Below are 23,361 nucleotides of genomic sequence, written 5' to 3'. Positions count from 1 at the left end.
CCAAGATTTTGCTGATGCCTGGAGTTAATTATCAACACTGGTTATTTGGTATAATGGAATTTTACAAAATAAATGGTTTTAAAGTAAGTTTTTAGCTTTCAGGATTTTGGGCGCACGTCTGTCGGCCGCAGCTGTAGCATTCATCTCATCCTCTCATTTGGTCTTAAAACTGAGTTGTAAAGCGGTAGACTGAAAACTCCTAATCACATTAAATGCATGCAGTGTGTGTCTTTTTGAAGAAAAGCCATCAGCAGATGAGTTGGCTGCTTTATTGTGGGATATGGAGGCTGTGTGTGTGGGGTTCAGGGAGCAGGCTGTGGTCACCAGCTTCTGTTGACTCCACCCTTTGCTTCCTCTTCCCCCGACAGATGTGACTGACTGTCACAGGCTTTGTATGGCAAGCTGCTCCCCGGTGGTCCATTAGCAAATTCAGATTATCCCTGGACTTGATTAAGTTGAGCCCACTGCTTTGACAAGTCCATTCAGAACTTGCTAAATAATCCTCTTCTAAACTACCTGTAACCCAATAAGTACATTATATTTTTTACAAGGGTCTCTGAAGATGGAGGTGACTCACTCAAAACATCCTCTGCAGTGCACTTTGTACAGTAGTGTCTCTTATCCACTGGTCTGTCCCATACACTTCTTAATGAAATAACATCAGATTTATTGGGCAAAAATCACAATAGAAAGACTTACAATTGACCCTCTGCCTCTTTGCAGTAAGAGGGGTACAACAGTTTTATAGACATATTTTTTACTCTAAGAATTTTACTGTAAGTTCAACCATTTTTAGTCTTATGCCTAGAGGGATAGGATGGAAATAGTATACATTTGTATTATTAACTACAATTCCCATGCAAAGAAAACAACAACAATGAATCAATTCTTCTAACAAGTCTTGCCTGTGTAGGCCAGGCCTTCTATGGCTTCCTCCTCCATTGTTGTCAAAAAAATATTAAAAACACATCAGTGAGCCACACCATTTCTCTAGGGGGACATGTTCCTTCCTACATTATGAACTAGGCCACTTTAGATGTTGAATCAATCCCACATACACAATGCTGGACCCATGAATACTATAGCTCACTTAATCTCAGTAATAGTCAGTCAGCAACAAAGGCAGTACTTGTTTAAGTCATGTTTGCCAAAAGCGGCAGTGCCCAACTGTTAAAAGAAATATCTCAGCTTTGTTTATATATTTATTTATGAAGTATATATTTTGGAACGAATGGGCTATGGGCTAAGTGCCCTCATACAGGGTAGGGAAGACGGAAAACATTTAGAGGCAGAGTAGGTCATTGTTGAATTTGGTCTTTCCATGGGATTTAACGATAAAGACAAATATAGACTCGCGCCAGCCTTAACCTTTGACCCATCCGTCTAGTTTTGTGAGCCAATCACAGCGCTTCTGGTGGCGTTCATTATTTTTTCGTCTGCTTCCTCCCTAACAACACTGGGAGTAACCAGTCATTAGGACCACAGTGCATGGGTAATTAGCCATTTAAAATTAGGAGGAAAAGGGGGAGACATGCAAAAATTACATTGGAAATGCTAATATTAGCTAAACCTTTTTCACTGCATGTTAGTATACTTGTATGGCTTGTCTACTGAATTAATCTGGGATAGACAGGAATTGACTGTTTCGATTACTGAGTCATAGGAAACTGCTCCTTTTAAAAATGGCTTCCAGATATTTCCATGGTTAATTACCTACTGTGAATGAACAGAAGGAAACCTTTTTAGCCTGCTGTGTTTAGGAGTCAGGGTTTTTCCCTCGAAAATAACAGTTCACAGTATGTGACTGAGGTTAGGGTCACTCGGATACACTGTGGCTTCACAGTCCATATTAAAGAGGTAGACATGCAGGATGTGCCCAGTCAGCAGTTGAATCCCCCCAGGAAAGGAGTGCCGGGGTTATGGGAAACAGGTGTGGCTGCTGTTCACCACTAACTCTTATTTGTTTCTCTCATTCAGCTGTCAGGTGGCAATGATGTTTGGGATGCGCACACAGTCAGTTGTATACACGGACACACCCCCTACCACCCAAGTGGGAGATTATTAACACCCACCAGTCAAATACAGGGAAGTGCTGATTCAAACAACTTAGGGTATCAGTTGCGTGGCCTCTTTTGCTTGTTCAAAATGAAAAGTACTTAAGTTAAAAAATAAATAAATAAATCTCTTGTTTTGTTTGCGGCACATGTAGCCTGAATCGTCAGTATTACACTCGCTCTACACATCCTAATTCTAAGCTCTCCAGCACCGTGATCTGTTAGGAATCAAAGTGGACATTTGGCTAAATATATCTGGACAGTTTAAGGAAAGTCAGACACACCACAGTTCTGGCTTTTGTTAAAGCCGAGTTAGTCTTCACTCTCTGTGTCCGAATCACAGGTCTAAAAAACCATAAGTGAGCAGGAAATGTTCTCTGCATGCATGATTTAAAATAATCGCCTTGCTCATGATTGACGGACCAAAACTGAGGCTACGGCTTTAGCATTCCCGCATTTCAGTCGGAAACACTTGCATCATTTGAAGGAGCCTGTTCGTCTGTGATGAACATGAATCAGATATGATGAAGACATTGTTGGATTTCACATGTAGTTTTTACGATTGGATCAGAGCTGTTGACCAAGGTTTTCTAGGTTTAAGCACCCACCCACCCTGCCTGCCTCTGCCCTCATTGTGTGTGAGATAACATCAGACAGCGAAACTGAGGGAAAGAAAGAGCTTTTCCCTACCTCACAGTTCCCTGTTTCGCCTTGCTGAGCAGTCTTGGTAACTGGACGCAGTATATGTCGCAGTAATGGCTTGAATAGGGTTTTGAACAACTATATCCCTACTGGAATTTCGCCAAATGATTTTGTATTCCCCTGGCATCCCTCTTACCTCCCATTACACCCGTATACCAGTTTTATGCCTTGTTTTATATGAATAGGCTGAATATATATGTCTTCTTTTCTATTTGATTTGTAATAAGAACAAATAAACTGTAGGTTTTTATAACCGTTCAAAATTGATGAAGAGGGTAGAACTACACTGTTTTCAATAGCTACGCTGCTCTGTCACACAGGGGAAGAGTCATAGATTACTGCTCCCTGCTGACAAACATAATGGTTAAATGTTGCTATTTTTTGCCTCTTCTTGGATTGCGAAAAGGATCACAACAAATCAAGTGGCCAGTTCTATGTAGGGCTTAAAAACAATGTTAGCGTATCAGATGTTGCACAGATTGCATGCCATTTTAGGGAGGGGGCAGGGCATCACAGTTTAAAGGTTTACTTACTCTACACACCACAGCTGTTACACCGACAATAAATGGGGGTACTGCTGCCTTTTATGTACCAACAATATTTGTCTTTTACAGCTTCATATGGGAACATAGGGAACACTGTTGAACCAGACATGTAACCTGAGTCCCAGAAAAAATACACATGGATGTTGTCTTACTGACGTTTTTCTTTTCTTTTTAGAACACTGAATCTCTACAGACTTGTAGGATGGGAGTGTGTACATTGCAAAGAGGGGTGTTGTCAAAATCCCCCTTCGAATTAAGTCTGGACTAGATGTTCTTGGGAAAATACTGTTAAAAATACATGTTTTGCATATTATATGCACTTGTGTCTTACCGTGGGGTCAACTGTGCGTTTGTAAAATGGGATTAATTTAACCTAGGCACCTAAATCTCCTTGCTCTCAATGTTCAAAGTGGGTGGTAAGTGTGAATCAAGAGTACAGCTTTAATCTGTTGTAGACACAGGCTGAGAGTATGTGCTGGGAAAAGTGGGTGTGCTGGGAAAATGAACTCCCTCTGACCAGGATAATGCTGCTGAAATGCCACACTGACCACACTACGTTCTGTTTTTATTGACTGCTACATACAAACAGTAAGAAGGCAGGTTTTTGTTGGACTGCTGTACTTCCTCACCCGTTGTGCAGTGGTGATGCTGATTGGCCAAGAAAGTCCAAAGCAGCTTCCTTCATCAATGTATTTCTAGAGACTGCATTGACTGAGGGAGCTGCATCCAAATGTGGCAAAGTTTGGTTTTGATATACAGTATGTAAAATAACTACTGGAGCAACAAATACATGTACTTATTTGAATTATAGATTATTAACAATTACAGATAAATATTTGCTGTGATCTCTTTCCTCTGTTGCTATTCAGCAAATGTCCTCATAACCAGCACTTAAAACAAAATCTTGCCATTTGTCTTGGATAAATAATTTTTTTTTTGTGTTAATGTTGTTTTCTTTTTTGCTGGATCTCTAACATCAAATCATTAAGCAAATCTCAGTACATTGAGAAGTCCAGTGGTTGTGTAGCGTCCATGTGACAATCACTGACATGATGTGGGAAAAAACAACAACTTCATGTTGTTGCGGGTCGTTGGCAGGAACAGGAATCATGCAAGAAATTTAAAATTAGACAATCATGGGAATCATTTTTCAAGAAAAACAGTCTAATTCCCACAGGGTTCTATGTGGCATGTGGGAAACTATGTTTCCATTATGTTACATTGGTCTAATGAAAGTACAGTAGCCCATTTAGACCCAGTCAAGGGCAGTGGAGTCTGTGATTAGTACAGAACTCATTCTCTCTTTGCAGCAAAGCTCCACCCACCGCCAAAGGCCTGATCTGTTTCTGTCCTAATGAAAGAAAAGTGAGATAGTGGTGACACATTTTGAAAATTGTATCATTCTTGACTAATAGGCTTCCTGAGTTGAAGTTATTGACAGTATGTGTTTCTGTATGGTTCAGAGCAGGGTTGACTGTTGTGAGGAGAAGGATATTTCTCTTATTTTTACCCAGCAGTTTGGGTGAACAGTTGTGTTGGAGTGAACATGTTAAAGTTGGGACCTACATTCCATCACTAGATAGCCGCTCTATGCTGTCCTTGTTTGGCTTGATGGTGGATGCTGTGAATAATTTACTAAACTCCATTAAACAGATACCAGCCCAAGCGTGAAATGCCACTTGTTCTGAAAGTATAGACACTTCTTCAGTTGTCTTTGCATGATGTGTGGCTGATTGTTTTATATGGTAAGTGCTGTAACCATTCATTCATGGCTGTCAAGATCTGAGACGAGAAAAACCTTTATTTTGAGAACACTCAGCCATCTATAAAAGCACAGGAGCCGTAAGGATGCACTGGATGAGCTAGCAGGCTGTGACATAAACAACAATTGTGCCCTGGTGCAATTTTCAGCAGTATGCTGTGTAGGGATGCTAAGTGCAGTGCAGTCCCTATTAGCATCAACATGTTAGGGCTGTAGTACACTTAGGCTCTAATTGAGAAAGAGGACCATTGCAGCCTCCCTCCTTAAGATAGAAAACCTAAAAAAAATAAGTTATTTACTCGCACAGGAGATTGAAAAATGACTCTCCTTGCCTTCTGTTACTTGCCATGTTTTTTTCCGCTCCAAAATTGTACCTTTTTCTAATACATTTTCAACCTGCATGGAAAAATAACATTGCTGCCCATCTCTGGGTCCACACCACACTGCAGTGTGTGTACACATAGTGAAATACCTCAATCTCCCACAACAAACAATAACAAATCCCACACAATAAAGGCCGGATGCTGAAGGAGTGTTTGTGTTGCTTCGATAAACAGTGGCAGACATTGCCCTTCACAAGTCCTACAGCATAGCAGTATAGTTGACTGTGATGAGAGGTTGTAACCTATCCAGACACTTTGTATGTCAACACTATTGATCCTTTTCTCTTCAGCGTGGATCTTTAATCAAATGTGACCTGGATGAAGGACAGAAGAGTCCACGCCGCTATTTAAGGGCAATGAGGGAAAAAAGGTTTTGAAGAGGATAGTGACATGTGAAAGAGGCCCGTCTGCCCCTTTTTTTTTAAAGGCCTGTCAGCCTGTGTTTGTCTCCGCCATGAATTAGCCCACTGAATAAGCCTCACGCCCTCGCAGGACACAATGCTAGGAAGGAAGGGGGTAGATTAGAGCTGGTAGCGACTAATGTTCTCTTCACACTGCACAAATAATTCTTGCGATAAAGACATGCTATAAAACAGGGCAATTCACCACTTGCTCTACCCTCTCGCGTACTGACTGAGACAGAGTTATAGGCCCTCACAAACACAAAGAAAAAAGTCTGGGGGCCCGCCTGTGTTAAGCATATAGGCATTGTCTGTTTTTTTGTTGTTTTTTCCCGCCACCTCTTTACAGAGAAACAATGGCAAACAAATGGCTTCACCCTGCCTGTTGACTTGTTTGAGTTTGCATGGTTTAGAGGCATGGGATGACTCTTGGAAAGCGCACACAACCAGTGAAAGATTTGTTAATTGAATCAACATTGTTATTGGTCTATTCCAGCTGTCCTGCTTTTTGTTCATTTTCCAAAAAATTTCATACCTATGGCTGCTGAATATGGGATCTCTCTTTGATAAGCTTTTCTCAGGTTTTTCTCAATTTTTGGAATTTGTTCAATTGTTTTGTCCTTGTCTACTGAGGTGGCTTGGATTGGATGGTGATTGGAATAGTTGCTGTTGTGGACTTTCGTCCATTGAGTTGTTGTTAAATAACATTTTAATAACTAAATAGTCATTTATTGATCGATATATGCAAATCAGATGGATGTTTAATTGTTGCCATTGGTCAATACAGGACCAAAAGACTTTAGAGCTGGGAAGGAGTATGGTTTACTGCACTCATTAAACAGTAATGAAACACTGCCCTTCAGCCTGTGTCCACCTCCTACACACACTTACCAAAGCATTGACGAGGGTGAGGACCAGTCTCAGTGTAGTGCAGCCAAGGTTGCTTGTTAACAACTTAGAATGAATGACAGGGGCAGTCGAACCCAAACCCAAATCCTGTAAACATTTTTTGATAAGGGGAATGTAAATATTTTGCCTTTGGTTAGACCACCTTAAAATCTTTGTTGTGATGTCATCAGATTAGGCGGAAGGAGCCTTTCCAAAAATCCCCCAAAAAGCAATTTGAGGTTTTGTCATTTTGAATTACTCTTTACAAGATAAAGTGTTGCTATTGTTTCCATTGGTGATCGTAACATCACACTCCTCAAAGCGCTGAGTTGTGAAAAAGTAGTAAAAGACTTTTGACCCAAACTCTATCGACCTATTGTTCTAATGAGGGATGCATAACTGATGTGCTGCCTTTCAGTTGCAGATGTGAAAAAGTCTGCAAAGATTGACCATCCATTCCTGTGTTTTTAGTGCATACTACGTGTGCAGGTGTTTCTATCAGTAGTTTGGATCTGGTTCAACCGCAAACCTGGTCTGCAGCACTCTGTCATACCGTCATTGCCTGTCACGTTATAATACGAGTGTATAAAAATGATTGATTCAGCCGAGTTACCTTTTCTATGACTTTAACAACAGTGTGTGAACTACGGACGCTGTTGTTAAAGTATTTTCTTGTGTCCATCTCACTCCTGCACTTCCTCTCAATAACCCCTAATTCTTTTTCTCTGTGTTCCTTACTCATTCTTGCTTCACCGTATATTTATTACTAAATGCTGCAGCACTCAGAGTTTCCCCTTACATTAGTCCTAAACCACACTCCCTTCTGCACAGATCTCATGTCTACATTCTTCTCCTGTGAGGTCTTTCCGATCAGTCCCTCATGAGTGCTATTTGACATGATAATCTATGGAGATTGTCTACACACGAACATGACATATTGTGTATTTTGTTGCAGCTTGTGATTTTTTTTCCCGCTGGCCATGGAATCGCTCTTTTGTCTCCCACGGTCCTGTCATGCACTGCAGGCTTCACTGCGAGGATATCGCGCCAGGAGACAGAGGTCAGCGCTGCTACGAAGCTAGAGTTCAGGTCTGAGTAGGTGGAGATTTTGGCTCGTCAAGCGGCCTGACGTGGACTGTTTCTCGGCCGGTTGCTAGGCGAAAGAGGAAGGTTTTGATTTACCATTGCGTCTTCCGAGCAGCTTGTCGCAATTAGTGATGTCAGGAGAGAAAGAAACAAATATGAAGCATTTTTTTCTTCAAAGGGAAATATCCTTACCATGAGTTCATTCTTTCCTTGAGGTTCTCATAGGAAGAAAGGGGGCAAAAGTGCAGCCTGCTCCTTTTTCGGTTCAAATTAAGGGGTTGCGCAGGCCGAGAGCCTTCCTGTTCTCTGGTGCAGGGTGTCACGCTTTGAGCCGACTGAATTGGTTCCAAAGTACCAAAGCAGTGACACAGCATAAAGATGTGGCTCTTTTTAAAATGTTTATCCTATTGAAATTCAGAGCCGTTATTTGTTTTGCTGGATAAGATGGATAACCAGTAATGCAACTAGTGACAGCCCTGAGCTGTGTCTCAGCTTCGCAGCAGTGCGCCTGTATTTCCTTGATTAAAAAGCATGACAACTTTGTTTAACGCACTGCTTACATTTTATTTGCCTGCAGTGTTTTAAGATAATATTTTGCGTTGCTCCAGTTTGGGAGCGGTGACTGTGTTGTTCTGCCAGTGCCAAGTTTCCCTACTCTGGTCCTGGCTGTAGGTATCCCATGCAGAGGCCATCTGTCTCTCCTCCCCTAATGGTAAAGGGTGGAGTAAGTCCTCTTTAAGCACTTCCCCCCTGTTCTCTCCCTCCGCTTTCCTACGTACTCCCAAATGCTTACTGTAAAACAAACAGAACATAGCTTGGATGGAGTCTTGTTTCTTTGTATGCTTTGACAGGACTGAAAGCTGACACACTGAGACGGACAAATAGCGTACGGTAGCAGTTGGAGTGGCGTGTCAGGTAGCTGCAGTATGCAGAGCATGTTAGGATGAAGCCCGGTCTGAGACACATGTCTGCATGCATCAACGCAATGTCACGCATGCCAAGCATGTTAGTTTACTACTCAGGGCTGCAGGAGGATTTCTTTTTATTATCAGCCTGCTATCTATATTTGTGTACCTGTCATAGTTTTCTTTAGGTTTTTTATTTCGAACATGGGAAAAATAAATAATTAAATACAAGAGTATAGAATATTTTATTTTTTATTAATAAAAATATGTTTTTTTTATTTAAATTTTTTGCGAATAAATAAAACAAACACAGTAAATGAACCAAATAGATCAATGATTCCAACAAAATATTTAACCAACAATTTAACATTATCTGAAAAGGAGTTGTAAGAAGTATACCTATTTAATAACAACCCCCTCTGCACACTTAATAATTACAAATCATGTACTGACTTCCATTTTTAAGCAATTCCATAATATAATTTTTACACTTATATCACTCTCAAGCTTTTGTAATTGTAGGTTATTTTTAAAATATTTTTTAACACAGAAAAAAAACTAAGTTGTACTGAGTTGGTGACAACAAACAGCTGTTGTGTCATCTCAGACGACGAAGTAAAGTGAAGTGGACAATGCAAAAGCCACACGGGTCGACCCTGAGTTTTAGGGCACCCAGAGGTCTCTGGCAGACGCAAGGCAAACACAGGGTAACACATGCACTGCAAAACACATTATAACCGTGTGGGCTTTTTTTAGACCAGGTCATGATTCAAATGTTGGAAAAAGAGATGTAAATGGACCCCTAAATTATCTTTGAGAACTGGAATAATAATCCAAAGGGACTTTTCCCCAGTGCCGTTCCAAGTGAAAGAAGAATAAGGCAGGTTGAGTTAAATACTTAAGGTTAATAGGTTAAAAACCCTAATACAGTGCAGAATTGGCTGGATTACTTTACACAGTTGAGACATTAAGCACAGGGGAACGATTTTGAAAATGCGGGTCAGTAGAGGAAAAAAACAAACAGGAAAGCCCAAGTATTACAATCCAACACATTAAGCAGCAGCCATTCAAACAAAATGCCGGACTCTGACACACATGGTCACACTCCTATTCCTTATTTTGGAAGAGAGAAACTCTCCCTCTCTTTGTGTGTGTATAATCACTGAAATTACAGGGGACGTAATGGAGCCCAGGGAGCCTCAGCCTCCTTTTGGCTTTACTCCTCACAAACCAAGATAGCATTGCTGTGGCTTACCACTCACATTCATGCCAGACACTCAAAATACCAGCCAATGGACCACTTTTATAAGCTTTACTCCATGCACATCCGAGACTACGTACAAAGTGGAAATTTATGACTCCCAATATAGCTTGGTGCGACTGCAACTATAGCGTAGAAGTACTGTTTGAATATCTTGAATGAAATCAACTTTTTACATTTCATCCATAAAACAAATATTTAAAAAGGTTTAATAACGATCTACTCTACACATTTACTTTTGAATTTGTATAGGCCCTCCTAATAGTGTTTAAAGTTTCCATCAATGACTCATTTCTGTGATTATGTTCACAAAAGAAAAAGGAAAGAAGAAGGATTTTTTCCCCATTCAGAACTTTAGCTGGAACCTCTAATTTCCCAAGATACTGCATTCATTCCCACTGAGTTGCTTGTTTTTTTGTTTTGTTTTTCCTGTAGCTCCTGTATCTTTCAACAGTGACTTGCACTGGCCATACAGCTTGCACATACCAAATCAGAATCTTCAGCATCAACTATGTTAGTTTAATGTTATACCTTTATTGCAAAGAGATGTAGTTTTCATACAGCCATGTACATATTTATTGTGTTTTGAAAATATTTGCAATTTTTTCTTCTCTCTCTCACACATTATACTTTATACGCCCAGTGATATGTTATCTGCGACCAAATAGAAAAACAGAACAGAAAATCATCTTTGCTTGACTTGTTTCTATCATGACCTGAACAAATCAAAGCATTCAAATGGCCATTAATGTTCAAATCCAAGTTTACACGTTGTATTAGCTTAAAGTACCTCATTCAAAAAAAAACTAAACGAAAAAAAAACTGCTGTGGGCTTCAAGTTGAATTAAGGGTCTTATAAAAAAGGGACTAAAACCATCAAGTTGCTTGTTTTGTTTCATCTCCTTCCAGGGTTTTTTCTTTCTGCTTAAAAGGTGCTCTGATGATTAGCAAGCAGGACAGTCTGAGCGTCCTGCGGTGAAAGTGTGTTGCTCATTAAAAGGCAAAGCAAAGCTCTCAGTGTCTGGAATTTTGTCCAACAAAAAAAACATGTCGGTAACAAATGATGGCTGTTAACGAGACTACGCAAAGACCAGTAATGTTTATGATGAGTGAGGGGGATTCATGCATGATACAGTGCACTGCAGCTTGTGGAAAACATCTCATCAAGAATTTCATTTGAATCGGATCCTCATTGATGCTTAATTATTTGAAGAGGCAATCAGGAAAAACCTATACTAATATTGTTGTTGATCTATTGTGGTTTCAATTGATCTAGTTCACTATTAACATCCGCGCTCACTGGCCGCAACACCGCGTGCAAGACTAGTCATTTTTATGTAATCTCACATGCGAGTGGTGGTGGTGAGTTATGTGTCTTTGCATGTAGATTTAGCATGTGGGTAAATGCTATTGTCCCGTTCAAAGCGGTAACTCTGATCATCAGCACTCTAGAACTACAGCAATGTTCTCCACATTGGCTCCCTGGTTTGGCACATGATAGGAACTGTACTTTGAATTCTAATCTTGTTTGGCGATCGCACGTCTTCTCCTCATCACAATGGAAGTCGTACTTTTTGACAAATTTGATCTAGATTCACTCACAGAGAATTTTCTTAGATTGTTTTTCTTTCTTTCTTTTTTGTTTAAAGATGATTTGTTTGCATTTTCAGGGCTTTATTGATAGTGCAGAGAGACATAGATGAAATTGGGTATAGAGGGGAATGACATGCAGAGAACGACCACAGGTGGGATTTGAACCGTGGCCCGCTGCCAGGAGGACTGAGCCTCGGTGGGGGACGCTCTAATCACTTGCACCACGAGCGGACCCATTTTCTTACATTGCTTAAACAAATATTGCAATCTCTGAAACACCATGATTTTTATTATACATTTTTTTTAGATACAATTGAATTCGAACTGCAAAAATGACATGTTGCTATTGTTGTATATCTGAATGGGATGTCTCTCTCTCTCTCCTTCTCTTGTCAGCAGGCGTGAGCAGCAACCAGGTGGTGGTTCCTGAGAAAGTGAACGCCGTGCTGGGGAAGAACATCACGCTGAGCTGCAGAATAGAGGTGGGCTCCAACCTCAGTCTCACACAGAGCTCCTGGGAGCGTCATCTCCCTTCAGGCACCATCACCTTGGCAGTGTTCAACCCCGAGTTCGGAACCTCCATCTCTGCAGACTATGCCAAGCGCGTCTCCTTCGTTTCCCCGTCCGTACGAGACGCCACCATCACCATCGGGGGAGCTGGCTATGCGGATATTGGGTCCTACGTCTGTAAAGTGGCAACGTTTCCTCTGGGCAATACACAGGCATCGACCTACGTGAATGTATTAGGTAAAGTAGAGCTCACTAAGAGTCACTCCCTTTTTCCATTGTGTTGAGTGTTGTCCTTAAAGGTGGAGTTAGCGATTCTGGAGAATGCTTGTTGTCAAAATTACCTATGTCAAAATCAGTGAATATCTCCTCACGATCCGCTAATTGTACATACAGGCATGTTGCTAGCTATGGTGGGCCCCCTTTGTTAGCATACCAGTTAAGAGAGCCCAGGCTATATGTTAACACTAGATTTATTTTTAGCACTGATTTTGACAAAAAGGGATTTTGACAACAAGCATTCTCCAGAATCGCTGACTCCACCTTTTATATCTCACTTTTCAATAAAGGACAAGGTTGTGATTACAAAAGGCTAAGGTGGCCATACTACTTCTCCCTAACTTTTGAAATGACTACCTAGAAAAAGGCCTTGTAAACCTCAAATCCTTATCGGAATCTGCAGCTGTGTAGAAGATGCTGTTGTGTGGTCCAACTCGAATCACTCACTGTGAAAAACAGCTATGTCAAGTCTAAATCCATTTAGCTGAGTCTCCATAACATTTTCCATTTACATGCTCCACACAAAACGCACACACTAACATCTGTGTCAAATATGCAGACTCGTCCGTATAGCAACCATGTAAACAGAGTGCAGAAAGTTCAAATAGTCCCGACTAGATGCAACTAGTTGCCTACAACAGCAAGTTAATTGCAGGGTGTGATAGAGAGTGACTGTCATTACAATCAGTTGCATTCAACCAAGAGTTTGATCTGTAGCACTGGTCCTAAAAACTACAATGAATGCACAGCTATTTCCCTGGAGGCAGTGGGGACTGTTGTTTTTCTCTTGCCCTCTTTACCCTTTGTCACTAATTATGAACCCATACCTCAGACTTGAGACATTGGCATTTGTAAAGTTCTCACAGGCATTGAAGGAAGCAGATGCCAGACATTTGAATTTGCTGTGTAAAATATGTATACAACAAATATGCTATAATCTTTGGTGTCACATTTAGCTTCACTATAATTGTCTATCTTATATTATGATTTATTCTGTTGATGATATGACATCTTTATGTAGAGGCTATTTGTCTTTCTTTCATAAACCCAACAACAAAAAATCCCACAGTATATCTTCAGTGAACCAAAAAAGCAATACGAACTGTAAAGAAATACATCAAACATCAAGATCTATGTAGTGTGTGATAAATTTTAATGTGGATTCTCATTGCCAACGTATTGAGCCCACACACAGTGTACTGGAGTGTATATATACAGTATATTTCACACTGTATGTGCACATCATCCCCTCTCTCTGACACGCGTGGATGTTGAACTTTCTCTGTGGTCAGCGTATGTTTCAAAGCCTAAATGGTTGGTAGGATTGCACTCGGGGCAGAGATGAGAAAAGGAGATTGCGCTGTAGTCGGTAGTTTCTCGTGTGCCATCAGAGAGCGAATGAGACTCTGATGACTAATGAGTGGTACATTAAATGCTGCTGTGACAGCCACAGTGTCTGGTATTCAAAACACCTCGCTCTCTGAGACTCACGCAAACACCCATACACAAATGCAAGCTTAGGCCTACTTTACAATTCAGATGTAATTAGGTTGTAATTACGGTGGGGAAATGTATGTTCTTTGCAATTTGATACATGTCATGTGGGAATAAGATTATCCCATATGGGTATTTAACTTGGAGAGAGCACATCACAATTAAGAGACCTAAAGTCAGCAGATTACATTTCCCAAGGCAGCGATGAAGTGTGGCTTCTTCATAGGTGCCTTGTTTCTGAAATGATTTGTATCTTTTTTTAAGACTGTTGTTCTGGCAAAGGACAAGATGGCCGTAGCCCAACAGCTGCATCGTGTCCAACACATCATACACTCATGCAGAACCACAGTTAATCAACATATTGTTCTAATATACAGAATATACTGTATATTAGTTTCAGTTTAAACAATGTTTTTTTTCACTCAGCTCAAAAGTTCCCAGATCTGTTTATACTTTGCGGTTTATGAAAGAGGACTTGACTTGACTTCCTTTCAAATGTACTAAAGTGGGCCGATGAAACAGCTCAAGTCTATGAATAATAGACCTAAGTCACGACACGCAACATAATGATTAACAGGTGCAGTGGACATTGACTTCATTTTAAACGTCACACTCTTGATACAAACCTTTTTCTTGCATTTAATCAGTATATCGTGAGATACTCAACACACTATTTGTTCTGGCACAAATGCATTCTCGCTTTTCCTTTCATCCATTTGTCTACAACTTCTCATAGAAAAGGCCCGGGCATCTCAGGAACTGTTTAGCAGGAACTGCACTGCAGTACGTGAGCCAAAAGCCCCCACCAGTAAGCAATAGGAAGGAACCAGAGGTGGAAAATATAACGCATAAAGTGAATTAATTATAATGACCCTTTGTTTGAAAGTGCTGACAGGTGAATGGGATAATCTAATGATCCTTAAAAACAAAAGACGCACACACATTATAGTTGGCAGCTTAGCTTTTTATTAGCGAGCAGTGTGGCTGCAGATACTTCTTTAACTATGTTAAGTTCTAAATATTTGACATATTATCCTCCAACCATGAACAAGCTTTTTGTCTATAGTTGTCTGTTCATTCATGTGGCCAATATTGCAGCTCTTTTTGTGCTGAGTCATAAAACAGAGAAATCGCTCCCACATAGAGACGGTAAAATTGCTTACGCGTTGGAGCCAAAAATCTGAAGAGTATTGTGGTTTTTCTGTTGTGAAAAATGTTTCATTTCTCCTTTCAGTCTAATCAGCTGAGGGTTGATTTCCCAAGTGAAGTATGTGTCACACAGCTACATATTGTTTTTCCCACAGAGCTTTAAGTCCTATATCTCTTGTTGTTGTTCTGTTAAGTGTCAGCTAATGAGGCCAGCCTTAGCTATTAGCCTACTTACAGGCTGTTTCATTGATCTTACCTGCTTGTACTGTGCGTATTCATTTGTACAATGGATTACGGTGGTTCAAATTCACAGATCTTACTTTGCTTTTCAAACAAAAAACACGCGGCATGACGATCTATAGCCAGTGTGTCTGGTTAAAAGTACAATTTATAGTTTTTTTTTGTTACTGCTAAATCTTACTGTTAAAATGTCCAGACGTGATGCACGACCATTGAACAACCCGTTAAATCCTGCCTTTTTAGGGGTTCCCACTCTGACGTCAGTGTTCCGTGCGTGTGCATTCTGTATGTGGGCGGGGAAAGGGCCAATGCAGCCAGTTTGCTGAAGGGAAATCGTTACCCTTTCCCCTCAAACGTTTCCACTCATCCAAAGTGTTCCCCTCCCTTTGCCTGACAGTAACTCCAAATTAACACGTCTGCCTGATTTAGTTATTCTGAAGCTTTTGCCAGCTCGCCTGCCTCCTAACATAGAGCTGTTACTGTTTTTAGTCAGCGGGCCTGTAAAGGAGGGGCAGAGAGACGTGAGTGAAAAGAATGTGAGGTGGAAAACGGCGTCCCTCCCACCCCCCTGCACTGGGCACAGGAGACGCCAGGTTTATTTTTGGAAAAAGCGGGTGTCAGAAGTTATTTGAATATGTTGTTGGACCCTGCGGCTGGGTTGGAGAGGAGCAGGGGTCGCAGATGTCTTAACGGTGATGGCCTTGTCCTGTGGTGTAGGCCCGTGTGTCCACCCCACGTGCCCACCGTTAAAGCTGTCACCATTGCATTAAGTGGAGCAGCTGTTTGTGTTTTTTTTAAGAAGGACAGAGATGGAGGAGGACGAGGTGCACTGCAAGACAAAGAGGGAGGAATGAACATAATAAGTGTAACCTTGCCGTGTAACCTGTGTAGCCAGTTTACTTCACTGGCCCTCCATTGTGTCTGTCCTTTTGTATTTCAACTGTCCCCATTTCCTCCTTTGTCTTGCTGAAAATGTAATTTCTTACAGTTTTTTATAATTAACCAGGGCCCTTTATGTTTTTTTTTTATGTTAGAGAAGCATAAGCTTGTTAAATGCTTTGGACAACAGGTAGAAGGTTGCCTTATTCTGGTCACGTCCCTCTTGCATGGATCTGTTTTGCCTCTCTGTGGAGTAAAATCCTCGTCATGTGTAAACCTCCAGTTATTCTCAGAAGCCTAGTATAATATTACCCCAGCCCTGATAGGTTTACAATACCTCAGCTCATCATCTTCCAGTACAGCACAGTCAAACATAAACACACAACAGTGTTGATGACAGTGTTTACAGTTCATTCTTATTCTGTAATATTAAGGGTTTTTATCCCAAAAGTCATATTCATACTTCAGGCACCGATATTGCTTTGCTGAAACCATACAGTTTTGTTCACTCAAAGTGTTTCACATACAACAATAAAGACAACACTGAAAAAGCCTCCATATGATTGAGTGGCACGGTTCATACATTTTTAATGCATTTACGTGAAATGGAAGGAAGTCGATCTGCTCTCTCTGGCAGCTAAGTACACAAAGGCCACTTCCTACTGTCCGTATTCTAAATGATGGACATTATTTATTCATATGCATACACCAAAAAAAAATCAATATTCATTTTGTAATCTTTTCTCCATTCTGTCATCTCTCTCCCTCTCTCTTTTTTACCCAGTGGAGCCAAAGGTTTACGTGTCGGCCGGCCCCGCTGCTTTGCTGGACGGTGGGAACGAGTCGCTGGTGGCCACGTGCATCGCCGAGCGCGGCCGCCCCGCCGCAGAGGTCTTCTGGGAGACGGAGTTGTACGGCCGCAGTGAGAAACAGAGTCAGGACGAGCCCAACGGCACCAGCACCACACACGTACACTACATGTGGCAGCCGCAGAGCTACGCTCAAGGGAAGACGCTCACCTGTGTGGTGCGCCATCCCGCCCTGCAAACAGAGTTCCGCATTCCCTTTACCCTGAATGTCCAGTGTAAGTGCTGATAGGACCTCCTTAACTTCACTGATGTCTCATATAATAGACTTACTGACAGAATAAGTCCTGGTGATAGTTAAGTTTTTTTCGTATAAAAAAAAAGACCTCAAGCAACAATCCATTGATCCTATGACTTCGACACTTTGCCTGACCTCCACTGTTGTGCTGTCAAACACTGTCACTTTTCCCATTGCATTAAAAATGGAAAAGTGACTGCTTAACAATGTTGAGAGTTCCTAGGAGGCATACATTTATTTGTGTTTAATTTAATTTCTTGTTTTATTTGATTTTATTTGTTTTTTGGGGGGACCTGGACAGGAGAAATATCTGCAAATGTTTCGCACACTAATTCCCAAAAATCGCATGAGTAAACCACATTGTTCCACAGGGTGACAATAAACACAACTATGGCTGCTCAATTAATTATGTAATGTTATGCAGTTTATTGATTTGTTTAGTTATCACAAACATTTTAATTAAATAATGGATGCCCAATGTTGTTCGACAAAAACAGCAAAACGCATGTGTTCCTGAAATACCAATATGAGTAATCATGGTAATGATATGTAGCAAGTAATGATTTTCTGAGCTCTAATTGTGCATCCCTAACAGGTAGAGTATATCTTATCGATATTAACCCGTGCTGATAGCTTGATTTATGAATAGCCTGCTCACTACCTTTCCTTCTTCACCCATAAAGGGGCCATTTAAGAGTCGTCTTAACGTTATAATCATTGACGCATACTTCCTTGGCTAGCAGTACTGTGTGGGTTAATGTGTGTTCAGACTGTGTGAGTGCAGGCTAATGAAGGTATTTTATGAAATATTGATCAGGCCCCCAGCAGAAACACAAGTAGAAGGAGGCTGCTGGTGGCGGCGTATGGAGACGCAGAGAAACCAAGGTTAATACTGCAAGAAAGAGGACTTCCCAGCTCAATAAATCATGTCAAATGCAGAGGCAAGGGATTTTAAGTGCAATATAAGCACAATTTCAACGTTGAGTTGTGTGAAAAGGGTCAGTGGACACGACGGGCCAAGGTATCTTCCCGTGCGCTGTAATGAGTTCCTCATTTGTCCTCCAGAGAAATCAAAATGAAAAATTGGATATCTAAGCTGGTGTTTGCCATGTTTTATTACAGTGACATGTGCTGGGCTTCATTCGGGCATCCAGTTTATTATTAGCCACAGTACATCTACTGTCTGAGTGAGTCTGCCATCTCCTCACTTCCCACCAACCCAGGGTCATTTGTTTGTTCTGTTGGCTCTCGTTCACCAGCAGATGCAGTGCCCTGCTACAGTCCTGCACAGCCCTTGCTTTTGTCATCGCTCGCTACTGTGCTTATAACGCACACTTTGTTCCTTCTGGAAAAGTTCATTTGTCATCAGGCTGCTGGTACCACAATGACTGATTATTGAGGCCTAGTCTTTTAGCCCTTTGAAATGAAAACAAAATAAAACACGTTGGTCAGCACAACCAACCTTATTACTGTAGGAGGTGAAAGAACAAATCAGCATAACAGCCACATGGTAAAATGTATAAAATAAAAAATGTGTTCTTAGTAAATAATGCACATTTCTATCATAACCCTTTTTTCTTTGATTTTGTTTTACAGTTGCACCAGTGGTGACAATAAAAGGAATTGACAAGAGCTGGTATGTTGGTCAAGAGAATGTGAGGTTCACCTGTGATGCCAAAGCCAACCCACATGCCCGTCTCTTCACATGGATCAGGTCAGTAGCCCCAAAAACTGTGTACCTTTTGGGAACTCTCAGATCAAATGTCACAGATTTTTTCAAAAACCTACCATTTCATGTAGATTTTCATATAGGTGAGGATGCAGTCCTGTAAGTATTGTAAGGACGTGAGTATTCGAGGACATTGCTACTTTGTCTCTCATAACAACGACACAGTGTGCTTTGTAATAACCATAAACAAAAAACCTACATTCATATTCTGTTACAGTAAGCAGCAGTCCATATCAATAACATCTTGTATTATGAAACCAATGCGGAAGTGCACTTAGATTCAGTTTCTCTAATGGGCACTTAATGGTAGCTCCACTTAATAGTGTTGCAAATGTTTGCACACCTAAAAAGTGACATAGTTGTGTGGAGACTGAAGGCAAGGCAGGGCCAGTTTATTTATACAGTCATATGAAAAAGTTTGGGAACCCCTCTCAGCCGGCATTATAATTGACTCTGCTTTCACAAAAAAAAGATAAAAGTGGTATGTCTTTAATTTACCAGGAACAGCTAACTACTGGGATGTTTTCCAAACAAAGATTTTTTGAAAAGCAGTATTTGGTTGTGTCAAATAAAATAAAATGTGAAAAACTGGCTGTGCAAAAATATGGGTACCCTTGTGGTTTTGTTGATTTTAATGCCTGTAACAGCATGTAAAACTGATGACTTTAAACACAAAGTTGGTTGGATTATGTTGTTAAGTCTTGAACCTCATAGAAATGTCTGTTTAATCATGAGAAAATGTATTTTAGGTGCCTAAAAGCAAGTTGCACTTCTCTTTGACTCTCTGCTGAAGTGAGACAGAATGGGACCATCAAAACTGCTCCCAAAATATCTTAAAAACAAAGATTATTCATTATCATGGTTTAGGGGAAGGCTACAAGAAGCTTTCCCAAAGGTTTCAATTGTCAATTTCTACTGTAAGGAACGTTGTCAGGGAATGGAAGGACACAGGCACAGTTGCAGTTAAACCCAGGTCTAGCAGACCAAGAAAAGTACAAGAGCGGCATATGCGGCGGATTGTGAGAATGGTTGCACACAACCCAAAGATCACCTCCAAAGACCTGCAAGAACATCTGGCTGCAGATTGTGTATCTGTACATGGTTCAACAAATCAGTGCAATGTTGCCGGCTGAGAGGGGTTCCCAAACTTTTTCATATGACTGTATAGCACAATTCAGACACAATTAAGGCTACTCAAAGTGCTGGCCACTGAAAGTGAAGAAAGAACTTGAGTTTAAACCCTGTTTAATATAATATATAACTGCTGGCAAATCATGGCCTGAAATGTGTGTGTGGATGGGGTAAGGTCTTCAACGGAAAGTTCCAAAAATTGTTGTTGGACACAGTCCCCCCTATTCAAACGTTGGAAAGGTGTGGGGGGAGGGGTTGCCCATTTCTTTTTTACGGAGGGCAGTTGGCATGTTGTCTTAAGGCTTGTGGGTGTGGAGGACAGGATTTAGTACGTAGTAAAAGGCCAAACTACAACCATGTCCAGGGCTGCGTCCTGAAAATCCACCTTTCAAAGTTAGAATATGCCAAAACAGACTCACATATTCTGTCAAAGTTATTTCCGTTGTGGCAGCCTACTCTTTCCCTCTATCACCACCACTGTTAGAGTCCTTAGTTGTGTCGGAGTGCAGTCAGTCGTTCATGTGGTCCTTGTCAACTCATAAACGTTGGAAAGATTTGTCTCCAGGTTGTCAGCAGCTAATGTTGAATTACGTAACGTGATCTGGACCGTTGAAAAAGCCATTGCAGAATGTAAATAAATGAAGCTGGAACTGTTTGTTCTTTTTTTTTTTTTTTTTGTCTGGACAAGTTAACAGTTTGTCATGTGTTACAGTGAAATCTCACTCACAGCCTTAATTGTGTTATAATGAAACCTGGACTGAATATAACACTGGTAATTCTAACAAAACGTATAGTGCCGCTTAAATGAGTGGTAATGAGTTTTTAAGTTTTTGTTCATTTATTAACAAACAGGCAAGAGGAACATATTGTTGAGTAACCAATGTAAATACTACATAACAGATCAGCTACTGTTTGTCCCAGCTGCAGAGATCTAAACTGGGGTTTAAACAAACTTTTATATTAAGCAGTGAAGTGAAGAAGCTTCTGTCTATAAATTACCTCTGGCATAACTTTGGAGCCTGGACACTGGAGCTGTCGAATGGGCTGCTGCACCCATCGGGGAAGACTCCCCTGCTATAAATAAATGTTTCCAAATGGTTCAGAAATGCAACAGAACACTGGTCTATTGGCAGCCCTTTGTCATCATCTTGCTTTGAAAACAAGAAATATGAGCTCCTTTGAGCTGACAGTACCAGTAAAGTCTAGACAGCCAAGCTCTTTATTTTCTCTCTTCTTCCCCTGACGTTGAAACCTTGTCTTCGTGTAAAAAGCTTTTTCTCTCGACTCATGCAAGTGCAGTCGGCTCCAATTAATGCAATCGTGTGATCATATAATTGTCGCAACAGGCCCACGAATGGCAGAGGATTGGTTTTTCAATTACAATTTTGTAAATCACGTCTCTGCAAACATATGGTAATAACATTAAGCTTTAGGGTATTTTTATGCAGGTCTATGTAATGCACTCACTATATGATTTTTGTAACTTTTGGTTCATCAGGTTGGATGGATTGATGCCTGAGGGCGTTGAGATCTCAAACAATAGCTTTGCTTTCACTCGTCCGTTGGAGCGCAATGACTCTGGAGTATACCGCTGTGAAGTGATCAACGACATCGGCCTGCGCACTCAAGATGTAAACCTCTGGGTACAAGGTATGTTTTGACTTTATCACTCAACTGCCACTAACACAATAAAGAAACTTTAGACTATTTAAATAACTCAACTTAAATACTTGACTTAAATAAACCACCTTTAACCCCTGAGGTTGAAAGAGGAATCTGTGCCTTTCGACATTCATTGTGATGTAAGATTACCCCTCTCAGTACGATCAGCCCTCAGTTCAACACTTCTAGCAGAGCTAAGCCTCCGTATAAATGTCCCTACCCGGATCCACTTTCACACATTCCTGGAAACAGAGGAGTGCAGATAAACAGTATCACTACCAAACGTTTTCACTGTTGTGGTTTTGGCAACATTGGATTTCTTCAGATAAGAAAAAGAGAGTGTTTGTCCCTGCTGGTTCAGCAAAGTACATACTCATGTAGCCTTTTCCTTTTGTTTTCTTTAAGGTCAGGTTTCACAGCGGGACATGATATATTGTGTTCACAGATTTGCTGTACACAGAAGTATGTGTGCCTACTCCATAAAAATTGTTATTCAACAGTATATCATATTCTCAACGCTGTGCTCTTTGAAATGTGATTAGGGTTATTTAGTTTAATTGAACAGTTGACAGGTTCAAAGTAATAGCCAAAGAGGGAACCTTTCTGAATCATCGAAAGGGGTTTTCCTGCACTCTGATTTGTTAAATGCCGTTGATTCCGTGACATAAATCCTGGTCAGAAAACTAACAGGATACTGAAGGACTCCCGTCTGCTCCCCATGTCTGTCCATGCTATGCTACTGGAGTTCATTATTGTAAAGTCTGGGTGTGGATCCTGAGAAACCCTGCATCTTTTTTATTTTCATTTTTCCGCTGCTCCTTTTAATCCTTGTCCAAACAAAGCAACTGCTGCTTTTGGAAACCCACTCGGCTAACACACACAATCCTCCTCGTTTCTCACTGTCGGGAGCAAAGAGCTGGAGAAGTCCCAGAAAAGCCTGTCAGGATCCATCTGTGTACGGGCCTGCTTTTCTAAATCCTGCCCCAACCCAAAGCACAGCTGACATGCTGTCCGAGGCTGGACTCGCACTGACCAATTATCTTGCTTCTCTTGTCAAATAATAAGACTTGGGGCATGCGGCCTCCTGCCTGCTCCACTCCCCCTGTGGAGATAGCCTGGTTGAGCCCATGCTATATTCCCTTTCCCGTCCATGGCTGCTCTCTGTAGCTGTTTCACATTCCCAGTTGCTTTTTGGACTTGCGCGTCGTCTCTCAGCTGATCAGCTACATGGTTTCACATGCTCATAACCTGAGTGAGGTTAAAATGTCACGCTGCAGGGTGAGATTGATGACTGACAAAGGACACGATTGCCAGTATATCAGTTCACTGACCTTGATCCGTCTCCATTATCCCCCTCACTTTTCGAAAGTGATTTTGACAACAAGTATTCTCCAGAATCACTGACTCCACCTTTTTAGCCCTTCTCCTTCAGGCTCCCACACACAGTCTATACTTGTAGGTAATTAGGTTCTTGCTCAGGTAGCCAAATTGTGGAAATCATTACAGCTCTCCAGGGAATCAGGTTGTTGATAACTAGTACTTTAAAAAGCTCCCAGAGATCCAGACCTCCATTAGAGAGAGAGTCATATTGCCTTGTAGTCAGGCCT

General features: G+C 41.1%; 1 protein-coding gene across 1 annotated transcript in view; it reads left to right on the top strand.

Annotated features, from left to right (window-relative positions):
* Positions 1–23,361, top strand: part of nectin3a (nectin cell adhesion molecule 3a) — a 33,111-nt gene that overhangs the window by 2,985 nt on the left and 6,765 nt on the right. Inside the window, exons 2-5 of the mRNA XM_080025194.1 lie at positions 11,980–12,327; positions 16,913–17,212; positions 18,829–18,946; positions 21,591–21,742. Of these exons, the coding sequence (XP_079881320.1) occupies positions 11,980–12,327; positions 16,913–17,212; positions 18,829–18,946; positions 21,591–21,742 (918 nt within the window). The remainder of the gene's footprint in view (positions 1–11,979; positions 12,328–16,912; positions 17,213–18,828; positions 18,947–21,590; positions 21,743–23,361) is intronic.

Source organism: Ammodytes marinus (genome assembly GCF_949987685.1).
Source record: "Ammodytes marinus genome assembly, chromosome: 3".
Lineage (NCBI taxonomy): Eukaryota > Metazoa > Chordata > Actinopteri > Uranoscopiformes > Ammodytidae > Ammodytes > Ammodytes marinus.
This window is presented reverse-complemented; position numbering and strand designations above follow the sequence as displayed.